The sequence below is a fragment of the Vanacampus margaritifer genome, chromosome 16, assembly GCF_051991255.1.
Source record: "Vanacampus margaritifer isolate UIUO_Vmar chromosome 16, RoL_Vmar_1.0, whole genome shotgun sequence".
In the NCBI taxonomy this organism is placed as follows: Eukaryota; Metazoa; Chordata; class Actinopteri; order Syngnathiformes; family Syngnathidae; genus Vanacampus; species Vanacampus margaritifer.
In genome coordinates this window covers 14,138,282-14,156,097 of record NC_135447.1, presented here as the reverse complement: position 1 = coordinate 14,156,097, position 17,816 = coordinate 14,138,282, and the positions used below count along the sequence as shown (strand labels likewise).

The window sequence follows — 17,816 nt, the reverse complement described above, 5'->3', positions numbered from 1 at the left end:
ATCACAACAGAGTTTAATAGCATTATCGCTGACATGACAACATTACTATCAAACGCTAATGCTAAATAAAATTTAAAAAAACTTAGCCAAACCTAATCTGTGCCAAGATTTAAGTCATAAATAAGTGCTTCAGCCACATCTTCAACATGGTTCTTTCACTCTGGTATTTGGCCAGCCTATCAGATCACACCAATGGCTTATAAAATCAGATGTGGGTATTAATGTTAATTAATCCAGACTGTTAGGCAACAGTGGGGTGGCAGTGCAGCACTGCTCCCGCACAGGGAGGCAATGGGAGGCACCCGTTTGTTTTGGTTTTATTTTTTACACTTAAAAAGTCATCACATTAGAGCTATGTTAACATCTAAAATGCCTGCACGTTTTCAGGTGTTACGTGGCTGGTTCATAAAAGAAATTCAAGGTTTTAAAATACAAACAAAATCAGGCAGACCTAAGAATTTTCACTGTAGTTTAGACTGCAATTATAGTGTATCAGACATTATACTGCAGACCAGTTGCCACCAACATCATCCCAGAAGACAGGTTGCACTCAAGGACCATGAGTCACCCGTGGGCCCGTTCTAAAAAATAGCTCACCAGTGATAGGACAGTGTAATTTCCTAGGAATGTTGTTAGAAGTGATCATTTGAAAATCTAAATACTTGCAGAGATTATTGAATTAAGTCCTGCGTATGTATATGCGCACAGATATTTATCTGTTCCCTATCTTGTTAAATCGTTGTTAGTTATTGTGAAAGAACATTAACAGGATCAGTGCCATTACAAAGAAGAATATCATCAATAACAATTTGAATACTTATTTCAAAAACGTGCATCAAACTGGTAGCCCTTTGCCTTAACCAGTACCCATGAAGCAATTTGCTGTTTCAAAAAGTATTAGGACTCCTGCGATGACCAAGTAGATCATGATAAATTACCTGTGCTGAAATACCAATGAGCAGAAGCCACTTCTGCTTGGCGTCAGTGCGGTAGTTGATAATCTGGCAGCCTGCCAGGCTGGAGTGACGGTCAAAGACTTTGACAGGCTGCGAGTCACCCTCCATGCTCCAATGGTAGACCGCCGTGTCAGTCACAAGTGCGACTGTATTAAGGGAAATCCACTTCCAAAAGGTAACGTCGTCCGTCATGGTGTGTGCCTTCATTTTGCTCTTCATTTCAATGTTGAAGATTTGAAGGGTTTTGGCGGCTAAAAGTGGGAGAAAAAGGGGCAAAAGCCACACCCAAAAGCCATTATAGATTTAACATTCATCATTCACAAATTCATCAGAAGACGAACACCAAATTGGAACAGAAAAGGACAATGAATGAAATTTAAATAATTTTTGATCAGGCAATAACGGCCATACTGTACATGCTGCAGTCAGATATGGCATCCAATATGAATGGAATGTTACAGCATCAAAATGAGAACAAGTAAATCACATTCTGTTATGAATTTCGTCAGGGCAGATGAATTTAAAATACACATGTAGGCATAATTGTTGGTATCATCACTCTGTTTAAGACAACCCAAAAGGTCACTGAAATAACTTGAATTGTGGTCCAACAGATTCATGTTAAAAAGCAAAAAGTAATAAAAAGAAGTCTGGACAAAAAATGATGGTGCCGTTACCTGAATATTTTGTTGTTCAACCTTCCCAGGCAATTGCTGTAAAACAACTTCTATAACTGTCAATGAGACTTCTGCACCCTGCCCTTGGATTCACCTTTCATTTATTTAGAGGTTGTTTTGGGCTCTTTGGTTACCATTTGTATTATCAGTCTCTTTAATTTGCCATCCATTTGGCTACAGTCCTATGGATCTACAAACTTCCGAACAACTGTATTGCGTAACTGTAGTTACAGGAATGTCAAATTGGAGAATAGTCTTTACACTTTAACATGCTCGTCTATAATTTTCTTTCCAATCTCCTCAGAATACTGTCTTTCACTCTCCCTCTATTCCTTGCTCAGTGTGGTATACCGTGTGCCCAAACAACATAGTGGCTACTTGATTACAAGTCTGAAGACACCAGTGAAGCAACAGGACGCATCTTAGTTTAATTAATATGTCCATATGTTCAAATTATTTTAAGTATTCTCCATGGATACCTTCACTTTTGTCCAGGCTCGTTTCATTTATGTTGAAACGCATTACAAAAGCAATATCTAATTTTCATTGGTAATTGTTCCCAAAAAATTTTTACTCTTACTTTTGTCAGTTTCAAGTTGATTTACTGACAATACAGGATTTATTTCATTAACAGAGAGTTGCCAACAATTTAGCCCATGTGTGTAAATCAATTTGCCCTGCGACAACTCAGAACATGATTCCCTCATTAGCATACCTGCAACGAGTTTCAGTACATACCAAGTATACCTGAATTAAGATGGCATTTCAATTTTTGTTTATTAAAAGGCCAAAACTAGATTTCACCAAATAAAGTTTGTACAGTTTACAAACTGATTTGCACCCAGGTATTTTTCTTATGTCCAACTATGTGGCCAAACCATCAATTGAAAAGCCTTCAAAAATTAAAAATAAAGAAGATTGATGGGTGTAAACAGGCTAACATATCTGCATCTCAACTTTAACAGTTACAAATTAAGAGCCAGACAAAAAGTTGTGGGGCAGGGGAATATACACCTAAGTATTTATGGCTCTCTATAGCAACAATTAAAGGAAAACTTTCCAGCATTTCATTTGTTTGATTCACTTGTAAATGACAGGCCACAAGATAAAATAAGTTAGATTTACTCACCTGCATCACGTTTAATTAGTCGGGGGTTAATTTAGTGAGTTTAAGCATTAAGAAGAAGCGGTGTGACATCTTTGTTTGATCATTACTCATTAACACAGTGAAAGAAAGCAAAGACCAAGGCGAAACAGCACAACCGTCACAATCACTTTGCCATCACTAAGCCATGAGTCAAACAATTTGCAGCAGCCAAATTTCAAAGAGCAAGCGAAGGGCAATACAGTGAATCACGGGGTTGTGTGTGAATTGTGACTATTTCAGTTTGATGGCGTCAAATGACATTCTTAGACGTAAAGAATCATTGATGATACAAAAGCAGGAGATGGGAGTGCTTCACTGTTTGAGATACAAAGGCCAGTACTAACTACAACTTGAACCATTATCAAGTTAAAGATGAGTATACAGATGGAGGCTTGCTTATTTTTAAAGTCATTGTAAGCATTAGAGCGAATGGTCGCACAGTGATGCCATGATGAGAGTCACGGTAGGGTTTACCAGAGTATTCACTGAGAATTGTGTTGAATAAACGTGGCCAGTAGGTTCACACCAAAAGAGTACGTCCTTCGAAGAGTGTTTATAATCGGCCTACATGCAGCACACTACATTGGTGGCCATCGTTCGTATTTGTGTCCTGGCATTTGTAACTATTTTCTCTTCGGACAAACACTCAGGACTTGTACTCTTTTGGAGCGCACCTGCTGGCCTCGTTTATCTAAACCAATTCTCTGAACACTCCTTTCATAACTTGTCTCAACTCAATTACTGTGCGACCATTCAGTTTAACGCTTAGAAGAAAAACATTCTGAAGTTTGTCAGTGGAACATAACAGCGTGGAGCAGTGTCAAAAAAGCCACTATTGCCAAGTTTTTTGTTTTTTTTTCAAAGGCTGCACTACTTTGTGATAAAGAGGACATCAGCCAATTTCCCTCATGATGTTACAATGACAGCGACAAGTGGGTTTAGTGTGCAGGAGGAGGTAGATGAAGATAACAATCAATGACTTTTCAGGGAAGCTACTGTGTACGGCTGTGTAACAAGCCATGTTCAGCATTTACTGCTGTGGTGAACATTTTGGCTTGGCCCTCGACAAACGTTCCAGCTTCTCATGTGGTCACTTGGCAAAATTAATTACCCAGTCCTTGACTAAAGTATTGGGCTGCCAATGACAAATGTTGGAACTTTAGTCAGAATTGTGGCGACCACACATCTAGCTATTTTGACTATGCAGAAAAATAATTTATATCCAATTTTCCAGTTCTTGGTTGTAAATATTTTACATATTGCATGTTATTGTACACTACATAGTAAAAAAAAACAAAAAAACAAGGCATGTTAGTGTTGATGACCGATTAAAATCTATGTCTGAAGCAATATGATGCCATATGTACAGAAATTCTATAGCTACCTTGACATCATCCATCAATCCAACTGACTGATCCGGAATCAATAACTTGATAGAACCAACTCAAAACACCAAGGAGCTATGCCAATGGCCGAAATATCCAAGGGAGATAATGACTATATGAATAGTCTAAGTAAACCAATAGGAGCAATTCCTAGACTAAACTGATGCATAGTCATTCTCTTAAAACATTGATAGCAATCTGCTTCTTGCTTGCAGGTGCACTTTACGTTTATGTCGACTGAATTTGTATTCCTTCAAATTGAGAGGTAACTACGTGTATCAAAATATGATGATTTAAAGATATCAAAGACAATCAGGAAAAAAGAGCAACATATTGGATAGACAGCATGGATTTTAAATGAAAATTAAGAAGAAATATGAATTGAAATAAGAACATTGGCATATGTAAAACAGGTTCCAAATCAATCACTCACTTAACATTAAAAAATGATGGAATGCCAGCAAGCTCTAAGTTGTGAAAGATAAATCCTGTTTAGTTCGATGAAACTCTGAGACTCTAGGTAATCTATATCACCTTTAAGAAATTGCACCAAAACCTCATGTCTTTCTGGACAGTTTACTGCAGCAGGGTTGATTGAATTCAACGATTCAGAAGTCCCTTATAAAACAGGATTTTACTTCCACAATATAAAAGTTAAATTTTAACTCACCGTCTGCAAATACATAAGAAAGCAGTAAAGAAAAACAAAGAGCACAGAAAAGACAAAAAAAGTCAACGCAATCATGGATGCTTAAAAAAAGAAAATAAAACTATGCTTATTTAAAACAGTTCTAGGACAAATGTTCATTAAACATACCTGACGATTAAAAGGTCAAAGTGGAAAGCTAAATTAGCTGAACGTTTAAGGAAACTGACGAAAATGTTTGCCTCCATAACGAAATACAGCTAGGAAATATGTCATGGCTGAAGAATACAGGCCATATGTAAAAGTATCTGATAATCACTGTCTTTTAAATAGGTTGCCTTACCTTTGAGTGCAATGACTTTGCTTGCTGGATTCATGATGGCGCTGTCAGCTGAGATGGGCCTGCGGATTGGTGTATTTGGATCAGCCATGTCAATTATCACCACCTGAGTCTGCTCGCCGACTTTCTCCCGGATACAGATGAATTTATCTGACTCCATAGTTAGAGTACTGAAGCCTATGTTGGAAGGGTTGATTCCCAGATTTTGGAGCTAAGGAAGGAAAAGAGCACAGCATTTTAGGATGACTACCAACAGGCTGTAAGAGGTTAAGTCCCGATGTTCACCATTTACTATATGTAGTAAAGGCTTGACAAAACATTTCAAAGGAAACTGTCTGGTCAAGTCAATAAGTCGCAGGCTTGATGCAGTTATTGCATGTAAGGATCACGCCACCAAATCACTTTAAAGAGACAGTGTGTAAAACTTCACCACTAGATGTCATTATATAATAGAATGCAGCCGAAACGCTTGCATTTCAAAGCGCACACACTACGATGACTCATAGACCACACTTGGCAAGCCTACCACCAATTCTCATTTTGCGTGAGCGAGCGAGCATCTCAGCGAGCGATGGCGACTTGGCAGCCGGTGCGAATGCGATGCAGATAGACCACGCAAGCCTTTAAACGTTTTTGACAAAAATTGGAGAGGCCGTTTCGCCAAATTCCAGATGGTGTCTCGTCTTTTTCATTATCTATCTGATACCAAAAACAATTTTTTATGACCAAATTTTGACACAAAAAAAACTGCGATTCAAGACCGCTTATTTTGAGCCTCAATATATAATAACAAAATAGCAAGTCTTGAAGCATTTAGTACCATATATCAAGGAATTGCTCAATAATATGGGGCAGGGCACACCCACATAATTCTTAAATGCACTACTTCCATTTCAATGACAGTGTGGTTAAGTGTTACAACCATGTATTGAGAAAGAAGAGGAAACAGCAAAAGAAAGCTTGCGCCACAACACACACTACAACTGCAGTAGCATGGTAGTGTGAACACCCCTTTCTTTCATAACTGTTTATTGTCCGGCAAAGATGGCTTTGGGAATATTTAATTATTAAAACACCAGATGGGGAACAAAAAGGAAAGCAGCAAGTAACGGTGCTTAAATTCCAAATTAAACTGTATTCAATGATAAGCAGTGACAGTTGACGTTATCATCATACATTTGAAGCAGCGGCAACCGTTCTTAAACTAGAGAGTTTCTGATCACAAAAATCCACATAAGCACTCAACTCCATTACAGACATTATTTGAAAGATATCAGAAAATGAGAAGTCAAACTTGAATAATCTCTATAATCTTGATGAGTGCTACCGCTATTATGCAAAGGGGTAGATACAATATCTCTGAATTAGATATTGTTTTTCTGGGCAGTGCCATGTGGTCCCTTATTACGTTTCTACAACTCACCAACTAGATGTTGGCTCTTGCACTTGTGGTTGAAGTATCACCAACACCACAATTTGGTTTTCACTGTAGACTCGAACTACTACGACATCACTGAGAAGGAATTCAGGTAAAAGCAGTCCAAACTCACAAAATGGCAGCAAAGGCAGAAATTTAGCATGAGCTTTTTTTGGCTTTGTGCTGTTCTTTCAAAAAGTAGCATCAATCGTAGTAGTAGCAGTAGTAGAGATGCTTTATCCGATACTTAAGAGCTACCATATACTTAAAGAAAGATTTGACAAAAACTGACAACTGGGAGTTCTAGACAAAGACAAAACAAATCAGAATAATTAAATGATGGGCAAGACGAATGGTTTCGTCGGTGTCTAACAATTACCGCAACAACAATTTATAAGGCTAATAGAGTGGATGAAGAGTGTTATTGGAAAAGTAAACACCAAAGGGCAGACCTGAATCACAGTTACAGTTGTCCATTTGTTCTTTGGCAGCCTATGATATAAACCAGCAAGCCAGGTGTAAATCACTTGTTTGCTCTTAGCTCATTTCCAAACGCACCCACAATGAGAGATCGGGATTTGGGGTGGCAATGAGATCTAGTGTTTTTTTTTTAAATCTCAGTTTTTGTAAAATATAGCCCCACCAAAAAAAGTGTAAAAATATGTATAGTCCAAAAAATACTCCGACGTGTTTTTTTTTTATTTGCACGACTTATAATCTAGAACAATGTATAGTCTAATGTCCCAAAAATATTTTTGGTTCTTCCCCTCTACAGACTTCTGGGGGAATCAGTAATGTAGTTAAAAAAAAAAAAAACTTTTTAAAAAAAAGCTACCAATAAATAAAAACGTATTTAGCATTTGTGTGTTTAGACAAGGTATTTCAAACGTCAGTGGTATTTTCAACAACAACAAAAGTTGAGCAGTATAAACTCGCGTGGCTGGAAGTTCAAATTGCCATTGAGCAATTCGACAACCCGTGAAAACCCCGTTCTTCTCAACACACAGTTCAATAGCATGTCAATGGCTGAGGCAGGGAGCTGTGCACTTGGTTGTGGGAATGTAATTATCTAAGCAAAAAGCCACAAAATTAAGCCAGTTCAATATTGTCTTTCCTGAGCCTGACACCTCCAGTGGAGGTTTGACCGCTCACAGAACCTGCTTACCATTTCCTTCAAAAGGAAAGCATCATCTTACTCAGCACAAAAAAAGTCCTGCGTCTGTCCATCGTATGTAAAGTTCAAGGAAGAGCAGGGAAGGATGTGCTATTTAATGTGCTGAGCCCTGCACCGCTTCATAGCCATACTCACAACAGGAAACTTGGGAGCATTGTCCATTGAGACTTAAAACAACAGCCCTGACAAGTCCAGCCTCCTCACTACCATGTGACACTGTTGGGTGACATGTGACTAGCTCAAGAGCATGGAGCAGGGACTGCCTTTACTATTAGTTAGAAAAAGGAAAGGAGGAAGAATTGCTCATTCTTGGAGTCTATACATCTAGTTTGAAGCAGAATTTGGAAGGTGAGAGTTTTGGCTACGCTAGGGCTGAAAGAGTAATCAAAATGTTATTGTGATTTCGATTTCTCTCATTCTTTAAAACATAATAATCAAAGAAAAACTATTAGTGTGCAGAACACCACGGTTGCCTACGCTGCGAAAGCATCCTGAATGCACCATGGTGCTTGTAGCGAACCCGGAGCGAATCAATGTGATTCTGCCATCCCTGCGCAGCCTTCAAGCTGCTTAATGACATCTCAGTTGGAATTAACTGTAAAACTAAACACAAAACAAGAAGGATTACATCCACTGTATATTTAAATACAAAACATGCTTAATTTTTAAAACATCACTAGCCTTACACTAATGCTAAAATGAATGGAATGAATTCAATCGCTACTTTCTTCTGTTCTCATCGTTAAGTCTGTACACCACAGACGCAGGGCCTCTAAAAGTACTCATCTGGGCATTAGTGGAGCATGTATGACGCAGAAAAAGCTTTAACATGTTTAACTCCACAACTTTTAAAGGGACAGTAACATGAAAAATCTACTTTTTGGAGCTTTTAGCCATGTTAAAATGCTAATTCCTCACCAAAAACGTCACCGAAGTGGTGTTTTCCTCCATTCGCCCCTTTGACAAATTCTAGGTCACTTTCTCTGAGACCTCTACGGGATAGTGACAAAAGTAGCCTTTATCAGTGAACATTCTGTCCAAATGAATTCAAAGCAATCAGTTATCCTTCACATTTCCAATGCCAAAGTACAATGACAATTGGCCGTCTTAAAATCCCAGAAAAGGTACTTGTGTAAACTACAAGTAAAATTTGTTCCCATCATAGTCTAGCCCTAGACTACGTAGTTTCCTTTTTCTTCCGAACGCAATCTCTGCCGCATTTAGACAATGCTGGACAATGTCATGTCTTCAGCATATCTGCATCCTTGCCAGCCGGTCACGGGATATCAGCAGGTCTGTTACAAGCCAAGTTCAAAGGGCAAACATTAAACCTTGAGGAAGTGTGATACAATAAACTATAACTGCATTTCATAAAGCCATGAGTTTCTTTTACATTTACATATATAGTTTACAAGTCAACTTACTGAGTGAATATTAATTTGACATTCAGGCTATCACGTATGTAAGAAAATGAAAACTTCGTAAGTTGACTAACAACTCATGCCTGCAAAGACTGAAAAGGGGAAGGTGATACCAGCTCTCTGCAACAAATGTTTAACTGCTGATGTGAGAAATTCAGTATTTCATGCCATTCACTTTGTTTACACACCAACTAAGGATGGACATCATTTGCAAACAATCTATGCATCAATTTTGAATTATGTTAAGTGTGAAGAAGAGATGGTCAACTAGCCAGGTCTTGAAGCAAAATCTATATACTTATCTAAACCAGGAATGGGCAACGTGGGCCACATGCAACCTCCAAATTCAGGCAGTCTGGCATGCAATTTAGTGGATGCTGTTGGAGGCAAGTCCAATTTGTAAACATTAAAATTAGGGGGGTGCCAAAAAAAATAGATTCTCATTTAGTTTGATTCAGAATCTATTTTAAGTGTCACAAAATCGATTTTATTTTAATTATTTTATACTGTCTTCCCTTTGTTTGCGTGTGCCTTTATTGGGAGCGCTGTTGTACCGGATTTGGCCACTTAGGGGCAGTGTGGTTCCATGCGGTCTGACACTGTTAAGTTGTAGCCACATTAGAGAGTAGAAGGAAAAAGTCACGATCAAGTTATTCCAATAAAAGTTGTTTTTTTTGCAGCGTGGAGCCATTCTTTTGAGTGATTAAAGTGCCGCGAGTAGCGCACTAATTAGCATTAGCGAGTAAGACTGGAGTAGATCATTACGATTCCTTGAACATCTATAAATTGAAGCAAAAATTATTGTCAATCAAATCATTGTCAATCTAAAATCGTTAATCGAAAATCGATTTTGAATCAAAATCGCACACCCAAAAATCGGAATTGAATCGAATCGTGAGACATTCAAAGATTTCCACCCCTAATTAAAATCACCTACGGGAGGTGACCGAAAAGCTGGACAAACCTAGCAGCTGAGCCAAACAAGTTAAGTGTTTCCGACGGGGTTCTTTCAATTTGTGGGGAGGGGCGCATCAGACAATGTGTGCATCAGCTATTGGGACATTAGTATCTACCCTAACCTAAGCTACATTAAATCACAATTGGAGGTGAGCCAATTTGGGGATCTTTCTTTGCCAGTGTAGTGCTGTGCAATCAAATTACAATATGATTCGTAGTAATACAAAAAAACGTCCATTGTACCAAAAGCGTCCTTTATTTTTGGAGTAACTCTGCTGCTAGGCTAACTAGCATCAGAGCATTTCACTATCCAGGCGTTACTAATCAATTTAAACTCAATGCAGCAATACAATATCTTAAATGTTTGGTTATTCTTTGAGTGGTCCTGTCTGGAGATGAACGGAGTCATCTTTTCTTTTGCCCAAAAAAATACTGTGCATCAGTATATGTTCATGTATAATATGAATGTGTGCAAATTGATCCATATAACCAGAGAATGAGAGAACAGCAGCAACATTTGCAATTGCAAAATTCCCACTTGAAAGGTGGGTGGCTTCAAACAAAAGGTGCTGTGTCCCGAGTTGTTTAACACATCTGGATGTAAATGCCATGAAATAAAAGCTGGAATTCTGAACTTTTGTCTCGGTTTCAGCTTGACCCAAATGTCTTCAGTTTACAACAAAAACTAAGGAATTGACCTTGCCATTTCAATACTTTGAGCCGGGGACTGTTGGATTTGGGTGCTCATGTTGGAACTATGAGAAATAGATGATCAGATATTTGTGCAAAACCATACGCCGAAAAATTATCACATTAATGTTCATTTGTGAGCAAAAGGGAGAAGCTAAATCATTAATTAAATAAATTATGGCGATCTGGCAAAAAAAACGTTGGTGGTTTTGCTATACAAAAAATGTATTCAGGGTGTTTCATCTCAATATGTCATTTTATGATATCTTATACTGTATCTCAATCTCAATAACTGTTGAAGATATGAAACCCAAACTTTTTTTCTGAAAACTAATGATCTTAAATTTATGCAGTAAAAAATTTGAACACAAAAATCCAATAACTAAACATTTCATTTAACTTTTCACAAATGCTCAATTTGCGAGCCCTTGGTTAGACGTCACACATCAAAAAGGTATTCCATTACATGTCAAACTCGAACAAGCATATCGGGCTCGAATCGCCGCTCTATGGTTATCAAGGCCTCAATTATCAGTCTTCAGATCATCCACTGATGCTGAAACGCTTTCTGCTTTTCAGTAAACGGCATTTTAAGCAAATAAAAAAGACAAATTGGCGGAAATTGCAACTTACGCCAAAAGCTGAAACCTTGATTGTGACATGATGATCTAGCAAAACCACTGCAGCAAAAAAAAAAAGGATTTTTTTTTTGATTTTAGAGATTAGAGATTTTACCTTTCCAACAAAACAAATTCTACTTTTGCCAGTTACCAAGATATGAGATTTTGTAAAGTGAATTGAGATGAAACACCCTGTAGTATTGTTAAAGTACCAAATCGAAACCATCCCTACTTGCATGTTGACATCCTAGTAGGTCTCCCCCTACCGTGCGCGCTCACTTGTTATTTAGGCAATTTAGTGAAGGCTTAATTATGTTTCACCCCCTAGATGTTGGCTGACCACTAGTTAATAAAAGGTTTTATTTAGATATGCAGCACAGCCTGCATTTTACATTAAAATATAGTGTGATTAAAATGTGATTAATTGTGCATTCCAAACTCAAAATATCTATTTATCCAGGATTTTGACCTATTATTGTGTCTTCTTCCATCGTAGAATAATTTGCTTTACTGCTTCTGTCATGCAACAACGTAGGCTGCATAAAGAAAGAAATGGATGTCAAAAAATGACCTTGTGACACAAACCTTTCATCGCAGCCTGGTAGCTCTTTACACTGACAGCTGTTGCAAAGTACGTAACCTGAATACATACTGTAGACAGAAACTTCAAAAGGACATTGGACTCCCATTTATCGTGGGGGATACGGTTCTAGACCAGTGGGTGAAAATTAGTGAACTGGAGACGCTGTGTAAAAAAATTATTTTGAAAAGCTTTGCCCCTCTCACACACACTTTAAACCCATTATTAAAGTGCACTTTTTTAAAGCATTTATTAGCAGGGCATATTAGCCATATATTATATATAGTGCGGGACTATACGGAATGAGGGGTTTGGGGTTAAGGCAGGGAACCCTGATCCTCGATAGCCGCTGTCCTGCCTGTTTTCCATGTCTCCTCCCTCCATCAACACACCTGATTGATGAACAAGATTGTTATCAAGCTTCTGATCAGTTGAGTCAGCTGTGTTTGAGGAGAGAGACATGGAAAACAGGCAGGACAGTGGCTCTTCAAGGACCAGGGTTCCCTATCCCTGGGTTAAGGCATTAAGGCAATACTATGTGCATCTGCAAAAAAAAAAGAGTCAGTGTATAAAACATGGACAGCCCAAACCTTGTTCCAGCGGAGCTTTTAGACAGAAAATATAAGTCGACTTATCTGGCTGTCTACTTTATTCCCCCAGTCCTAATTACAACACATCCCTTTCCTGTTACCGTAATTTTATAATGTCAATTTTCTGCTGCAAACATGCCAAAAGAAAAATCTACATTGGCATTTCTGACAGCCTACATATTCCTGAAATGGCAAGTTATTTATATGCTGTAGTTCCACTATACTCAACTTCCTGCTAGATAAAGGTTATAGTACCAAGCAGTTGAAGGTCCAGTGAATTGTGAAAATGCATTGCAATTTAAACAAACATCTGAATGTGTCCCCAAATTGTAAATATGCCATTAATTAAATTGCTGGTTTATCAGGGGGTAGTACTAGTTGCTTCTTTCCTTGAGCACAAAGTGTAACGACAATACATCACATGACTTCTTGACACCCTGGCGAACGTGGTATTATCCTTTGCATGTTTTAGGGCGTTCCGATGCTAAACCGATTCTAAAAAAATATAAAAATCATACAACGGGTGGTAAATAAATAATTTAAAACAAATATAGTGATTTTTTTAAATTAGTGTGTAGTAGTCCGCGATCACAGGTTGTATTTGCATGCGACGTGCGTGAAAACCCGTAAACTTACTCAAGTGATACTAGTGCTCTATGTGCGTAATGTAATGGCCCAGTCAAGTACACGAAATGCTCCGTTAAAAGTCAGCACAGAGTTAATAGTCAGCCATAAATTTTCGATCGATAGCCATCGGTGGTAAATGAACGCCACAGTAAAGCGAACATGGGGTTACTAAACTGTTAGCAAGAAGGCTTAGATGCTAACTAAGATAAACGTCATCCACCCAGCCTGGCTAGCTAGCATAGCTCGCGAGGCTAACTTTACTTGTTAGCAATGTTTGCCTTGGACCAGGAAGTCTCTAGCACCACAAGAAAATTCGTAGCGAATACAAATGAAAGGAAACCCACACACAAAATAAAGTGAATTCATCCCACTTACCTGCAGGTGCTCCTGAAAACGAATTGGCAGGATCTGAGCCATGGCGGTTCCTCTCTCACTCTCCTCCGGTTTCTTCGAATGCTAACAAACTACGGCGTCTCTCAGATCCCAGCCGAACAGCAAGGGAGCCTCAGTTCAGAGGTTCCAAAGATAGAAGTGAAAGTGCTGTCTGTGTGATGGTACGTTTACGATCGTCTGTTGGCTCTAGACTTGCGAGCTTCCCCTAGCTAACGGCGGGCTGCCACTACACCGACTCCCTGGATCCGCAATGGCGGTGGAGGTTAGCAAGCACAGAAAACATCCCGGAAATGGAAGTGCTCTGTGTGGCGGATGAATACAGAGTTACACGTTTTAAAAAGTGCATTTTGACACTCACGTTCACCCTTCCATTGGTTTTACAGTATAATTTAAAACAACTCGTAGTTATTTGATTAAAACGCTGCATTAAAAAAATACAAGGCAAGAGGAACACATGTCAATCTAGGAACTAGTTGTCCTCCGCGCCTTGATTTTTGCCACATCATTCGTTTGTGTAAATGGACGTTAGTCATCATACGCGTTGTACACTTGTTCCCGTCGGCCAATTATATCGCACTTACAGAAGTTCAATTTACCGCACTCTAAAAATAACAGAATAACAGAATAAATGGTATCTATAGTACTTGTAGTAGTTAATTAGTAAGTACATTAGTCAGTAGGTCAGTCATGTGTAAGTCTGCTGAAAAAGGGTTGGCAAGGGCCCAAAAGACAATTGACATTGTGCCATATCAATGACAAAACAATGGGGGACCCAGAGAGACGACTGGTATTGGTCCGTATCAACGACCCCCAGGGACGTTGCAATGGATTCAGAGATGTCTCTAATGTGGCAACCTGACATTTAAAATAACTAACTAAATAAAGAATCCAGTGGCCGGATAGCCTTGGGCCGAAATGGCACTTTGTTGGGCCACCACGTATTGTACCTTACTGTACAGACCCTGGCCTAACCGAAACGTGTACAAATGTAATAAAAATCAAAGTATATGAAACGTAACATATCGTATTATATCATGAATATACAAGTTCTGTCTGGACCGCAAGGTTGTCTCGAAACTCCTATCTTCAGCAACGTATCAGTCAGTGCAGTGAAACTGAATTATACACCGTAAGATCCACTTCATACAAAAAAAAAAATAAATAAATAAATAATAGTTTCAATCAGTTCAGTGTAGTATGTTGGCCACAGTGAGAACCCAAGTCCTCATTTCCCCTTTTAACATCCACAATTTCTTTGACCAGAGGATGTTACCTTATTGCTTAATGTAAAACAAACTGCTTGGTAAGCAAGCTTTTTTTTTTCTCCTTTCTTTTGTGCTGATTTGGCATATATGTACAATCTAAAATGCCAATTTATACATAGTTTCAATGCAACATTTGTCTTTCACCTTTTCTTCTTTTATTTTTACATTTTCCCCCAATTCGGGGATGTGCATTGTGATGCATAAGCATTTTAACAAAATATTCTTTATAAATGCAAAGACTTGTATAAAATATATATATATATGTTTTATATTTTTTATATTTATCTATATATTTATATATATATTTATTATATTTATATATATATATCTGCTGGTATGACCTTCTAGCCTTGTATAAAGTGAGCTATTTTCTTATACACAATAAAAGCTAAGCATGATCAAGTCTTATTTCAAGACTCTCAGTTGTCCATATGTGTGAATGTGAGTGTGAATACTTGTTTGTCTTTATGTGCCCGGCGTTCGACTGTTGACCAATCAATGGCGTACCCTGTCTCTCGCTCAACAAGTCAATTGGAATAGGCTGCAGCAAAGACAATGTAAAGTATATGCATCTCCTGCATTTGTTTGCTACTTCACTCGCTTCTAAACATATATTTAGTCATTCGATGTTAGCAGGAGGACATCCTTGTCTTTAGCTTTTATGAGTGTGGCTTGAAAACAAAAAGGTCTCTATGGTTTCAAAGGTATCTAATCTATGCAAATATATTACACTGCATCTGCGTAGACACTATAGGCTATTTTGTGTTTGCTGCTTCCTCTTGGCCAGGACTCCCTTGAAAAAGAGGCCATTGATCTCAATGGGATTTTTCTTGGTTAAATAAAGGTTGAAAAAGAAAAAAATATCTATTGCCATCTGCTATCTAATTCTTCCAGATTCCAGAAATTGGTTCACAAAGCACAATTACAGATACCCCACCATTTGTTTTTATTTTGTGTAATGATTGAGTCAAGACCTGAACGCTAGGAATACTGTTAAAGCCATGACTTTGATGACACCCATAAAGAAGTCAAGTGTGTCACAATTGTGGCCTTCGCACTCTGGGTGTCACATGGAGGCCATAGTCTTTGGTTATTATGAAAAAGAAAAACCCAAAGAACAGCAGTATATTTTACCATGTTTCCTCAAGGATTCCAGTAACAGTTTTCATCTCCCTTTACTCAATTTTGCTCATCATCTGCCGCATCAGGAAAACTAAAATAGTGTCAACATCTAGACAACTGAGCAGCCATAGCATTGATGATGATATGCGAAGCAACATCTATGCAGCCCGACTAGTCTAAACACTGGATTCTGAGTTATATTGTGTTTGTGTAATACAGTATACGTTATGCAGCAAAATCCACCCTTTTTTACCCATCTCAGCCTCTCAGGAGGCGACCATTTTGCTACTTGCTGTCAAATGAAGATGACAACACAGTTGTCTTGTTTGACAGCACCATTCTGGTTTGTGTGCTCAGTTTGAATTGGATGTTGGAGTTTGAATTAATAAAGAAAGCAAAAAAAGATGACAACACAGTTGCTCAGGGCTTAGGTAATGACCAATCAGGGCTTACTTTTTTTCTGAACCTGAGTCGGGATTGGTCGTTACCTGAGCACTGAAAAACCGTGATGAGCAAGTCGCCATGTCTTGGTGTGACGTCAGTGGGAGAATCCCACCATCTCCAAAATGACAGCTTTTCAGGAAACAAAAAACAAACAAACAAAAATACCAACTTTCTTGACTTTCCAATTTGTTCAAGTTGGATCTGTTTATCAGCAGTCCTGATATGGCCTATTCCGAATTTGCGTCACAAGTCAAAATGCAGCATTCGAGTACAAGAGGAAGGTGGGAGATTGGAATTTTCAGACATCAAACAAGGAAGTGTGCGCCGCAGGAACGCCCCTTTGAACTTAGAGATCCGAGTTGCGACGTGTGTGTGTGCGCGACAACAACCGGCTTCAATTTGACGTCACTCAACAATAGAGACACAGACCGTGAATTTACACAATTATATTTATCACTTTATTTATTATGACATTAATTTAGTTATTTGAAGTAAGTAACTTCACATAACCCAACGTGATTTGGACTGACTGTTATCATAATCAATCATCTTTGTTGTTTGCATTTGCCTCGAACTTTTTGAGGTCGGAAGTGGGATAATCCGAGAGGGATCGCTCCGACTTCCCACCTTCCACGAATGCAACATTAACTCGGTGAATTTGGTGAAAGAAAGCTCTCTGCGCATTGAAAAGCATTGGACTATGGATCGCTGTAATTTGATGTGTGAGGATTATTTTGGTTTCAAAATGTGATGAAATGTTGTTTGACTACTATAACAATCTGTCAATATATTACGCCATTAGTTTTCACCAAGTAAGGTGCAAACATTTCAGAAATCCACACAGAATCGTCCACACCGTTGCACACTGACAGCACCCCAAATTATGTTAAATCTTGAATTTAATACTAAAAAAAAATTTTTTTAATTAAAATTGTACGAACACCATGTTGTCTAGTGCTCACTGCGTTGCCAGTCACGGTCACAAGACATCATCACCTTTTAACCTCACAAAAGCAAACGATGCATGTGTATCGCTATGTCATCTTTATGAAATTCTTTTTCAAAGCCATGTGCGATACAATACATCCTAAACCCAAAATGATAAGATAATTTCTTTACATTGTGGGTTGGGCTACTATTTCTCAACAGAATGGCAACCTTTCATTAGCATGTGTGGATAGCAAATCCACAATCATTGCCTATTCAACACTGTTTTAAGACTTATTGATTGATTTCAATTTGAAATTGGTTTATTCTAATTTGAGAATTAAACCATGCAAGTAAAACATTGCACAATCAGAATTTGAATGATGAACATTCGTCCAAAATCTCATTTACTGGCATTCAGGAAATTATGAGCAGAAC

At 38.3% G+C, this 17,816-nt stretch overlaps 1 protein-coding gene across 1 annotated transcript in view; it reads right to left on the bottom strand.

Annotated features, from left to right (window-relative positions):
* cltca (clathrin, heavy chain a (Hc)) overlaps nucleotides 1-13,890 on the bottom strand; it is a 34,909-nt gene extending 21,019 nt beyond the window's left edge. Inside the window, exons 1-3 of the mRNA XM_077545820.1 lie at nucleotides 13,603-13,890; nucleotides 5,155-5,362; nucleotides 939-1,207 (exon numbers count right to left, since the gene is read on the bottom strand). Of these exons, the coding sequence (XP_077401946.1) occupies nucleotides 939-1,207; nucleotides 5,155-5,362; nucleotides 13,603-13,644 (519 nt within the window). The 5' untranslated portion in view covers nucleotides 13,645-13,890. The remainder of the gene's footprint in view (nucleotides 1-938; nucleotides 1,208-5,154; nucleotides 5,363-13,602) is intronic.
* Nucleotides 13,891-17,816: the final 3,926 nt, after the last annotated feature.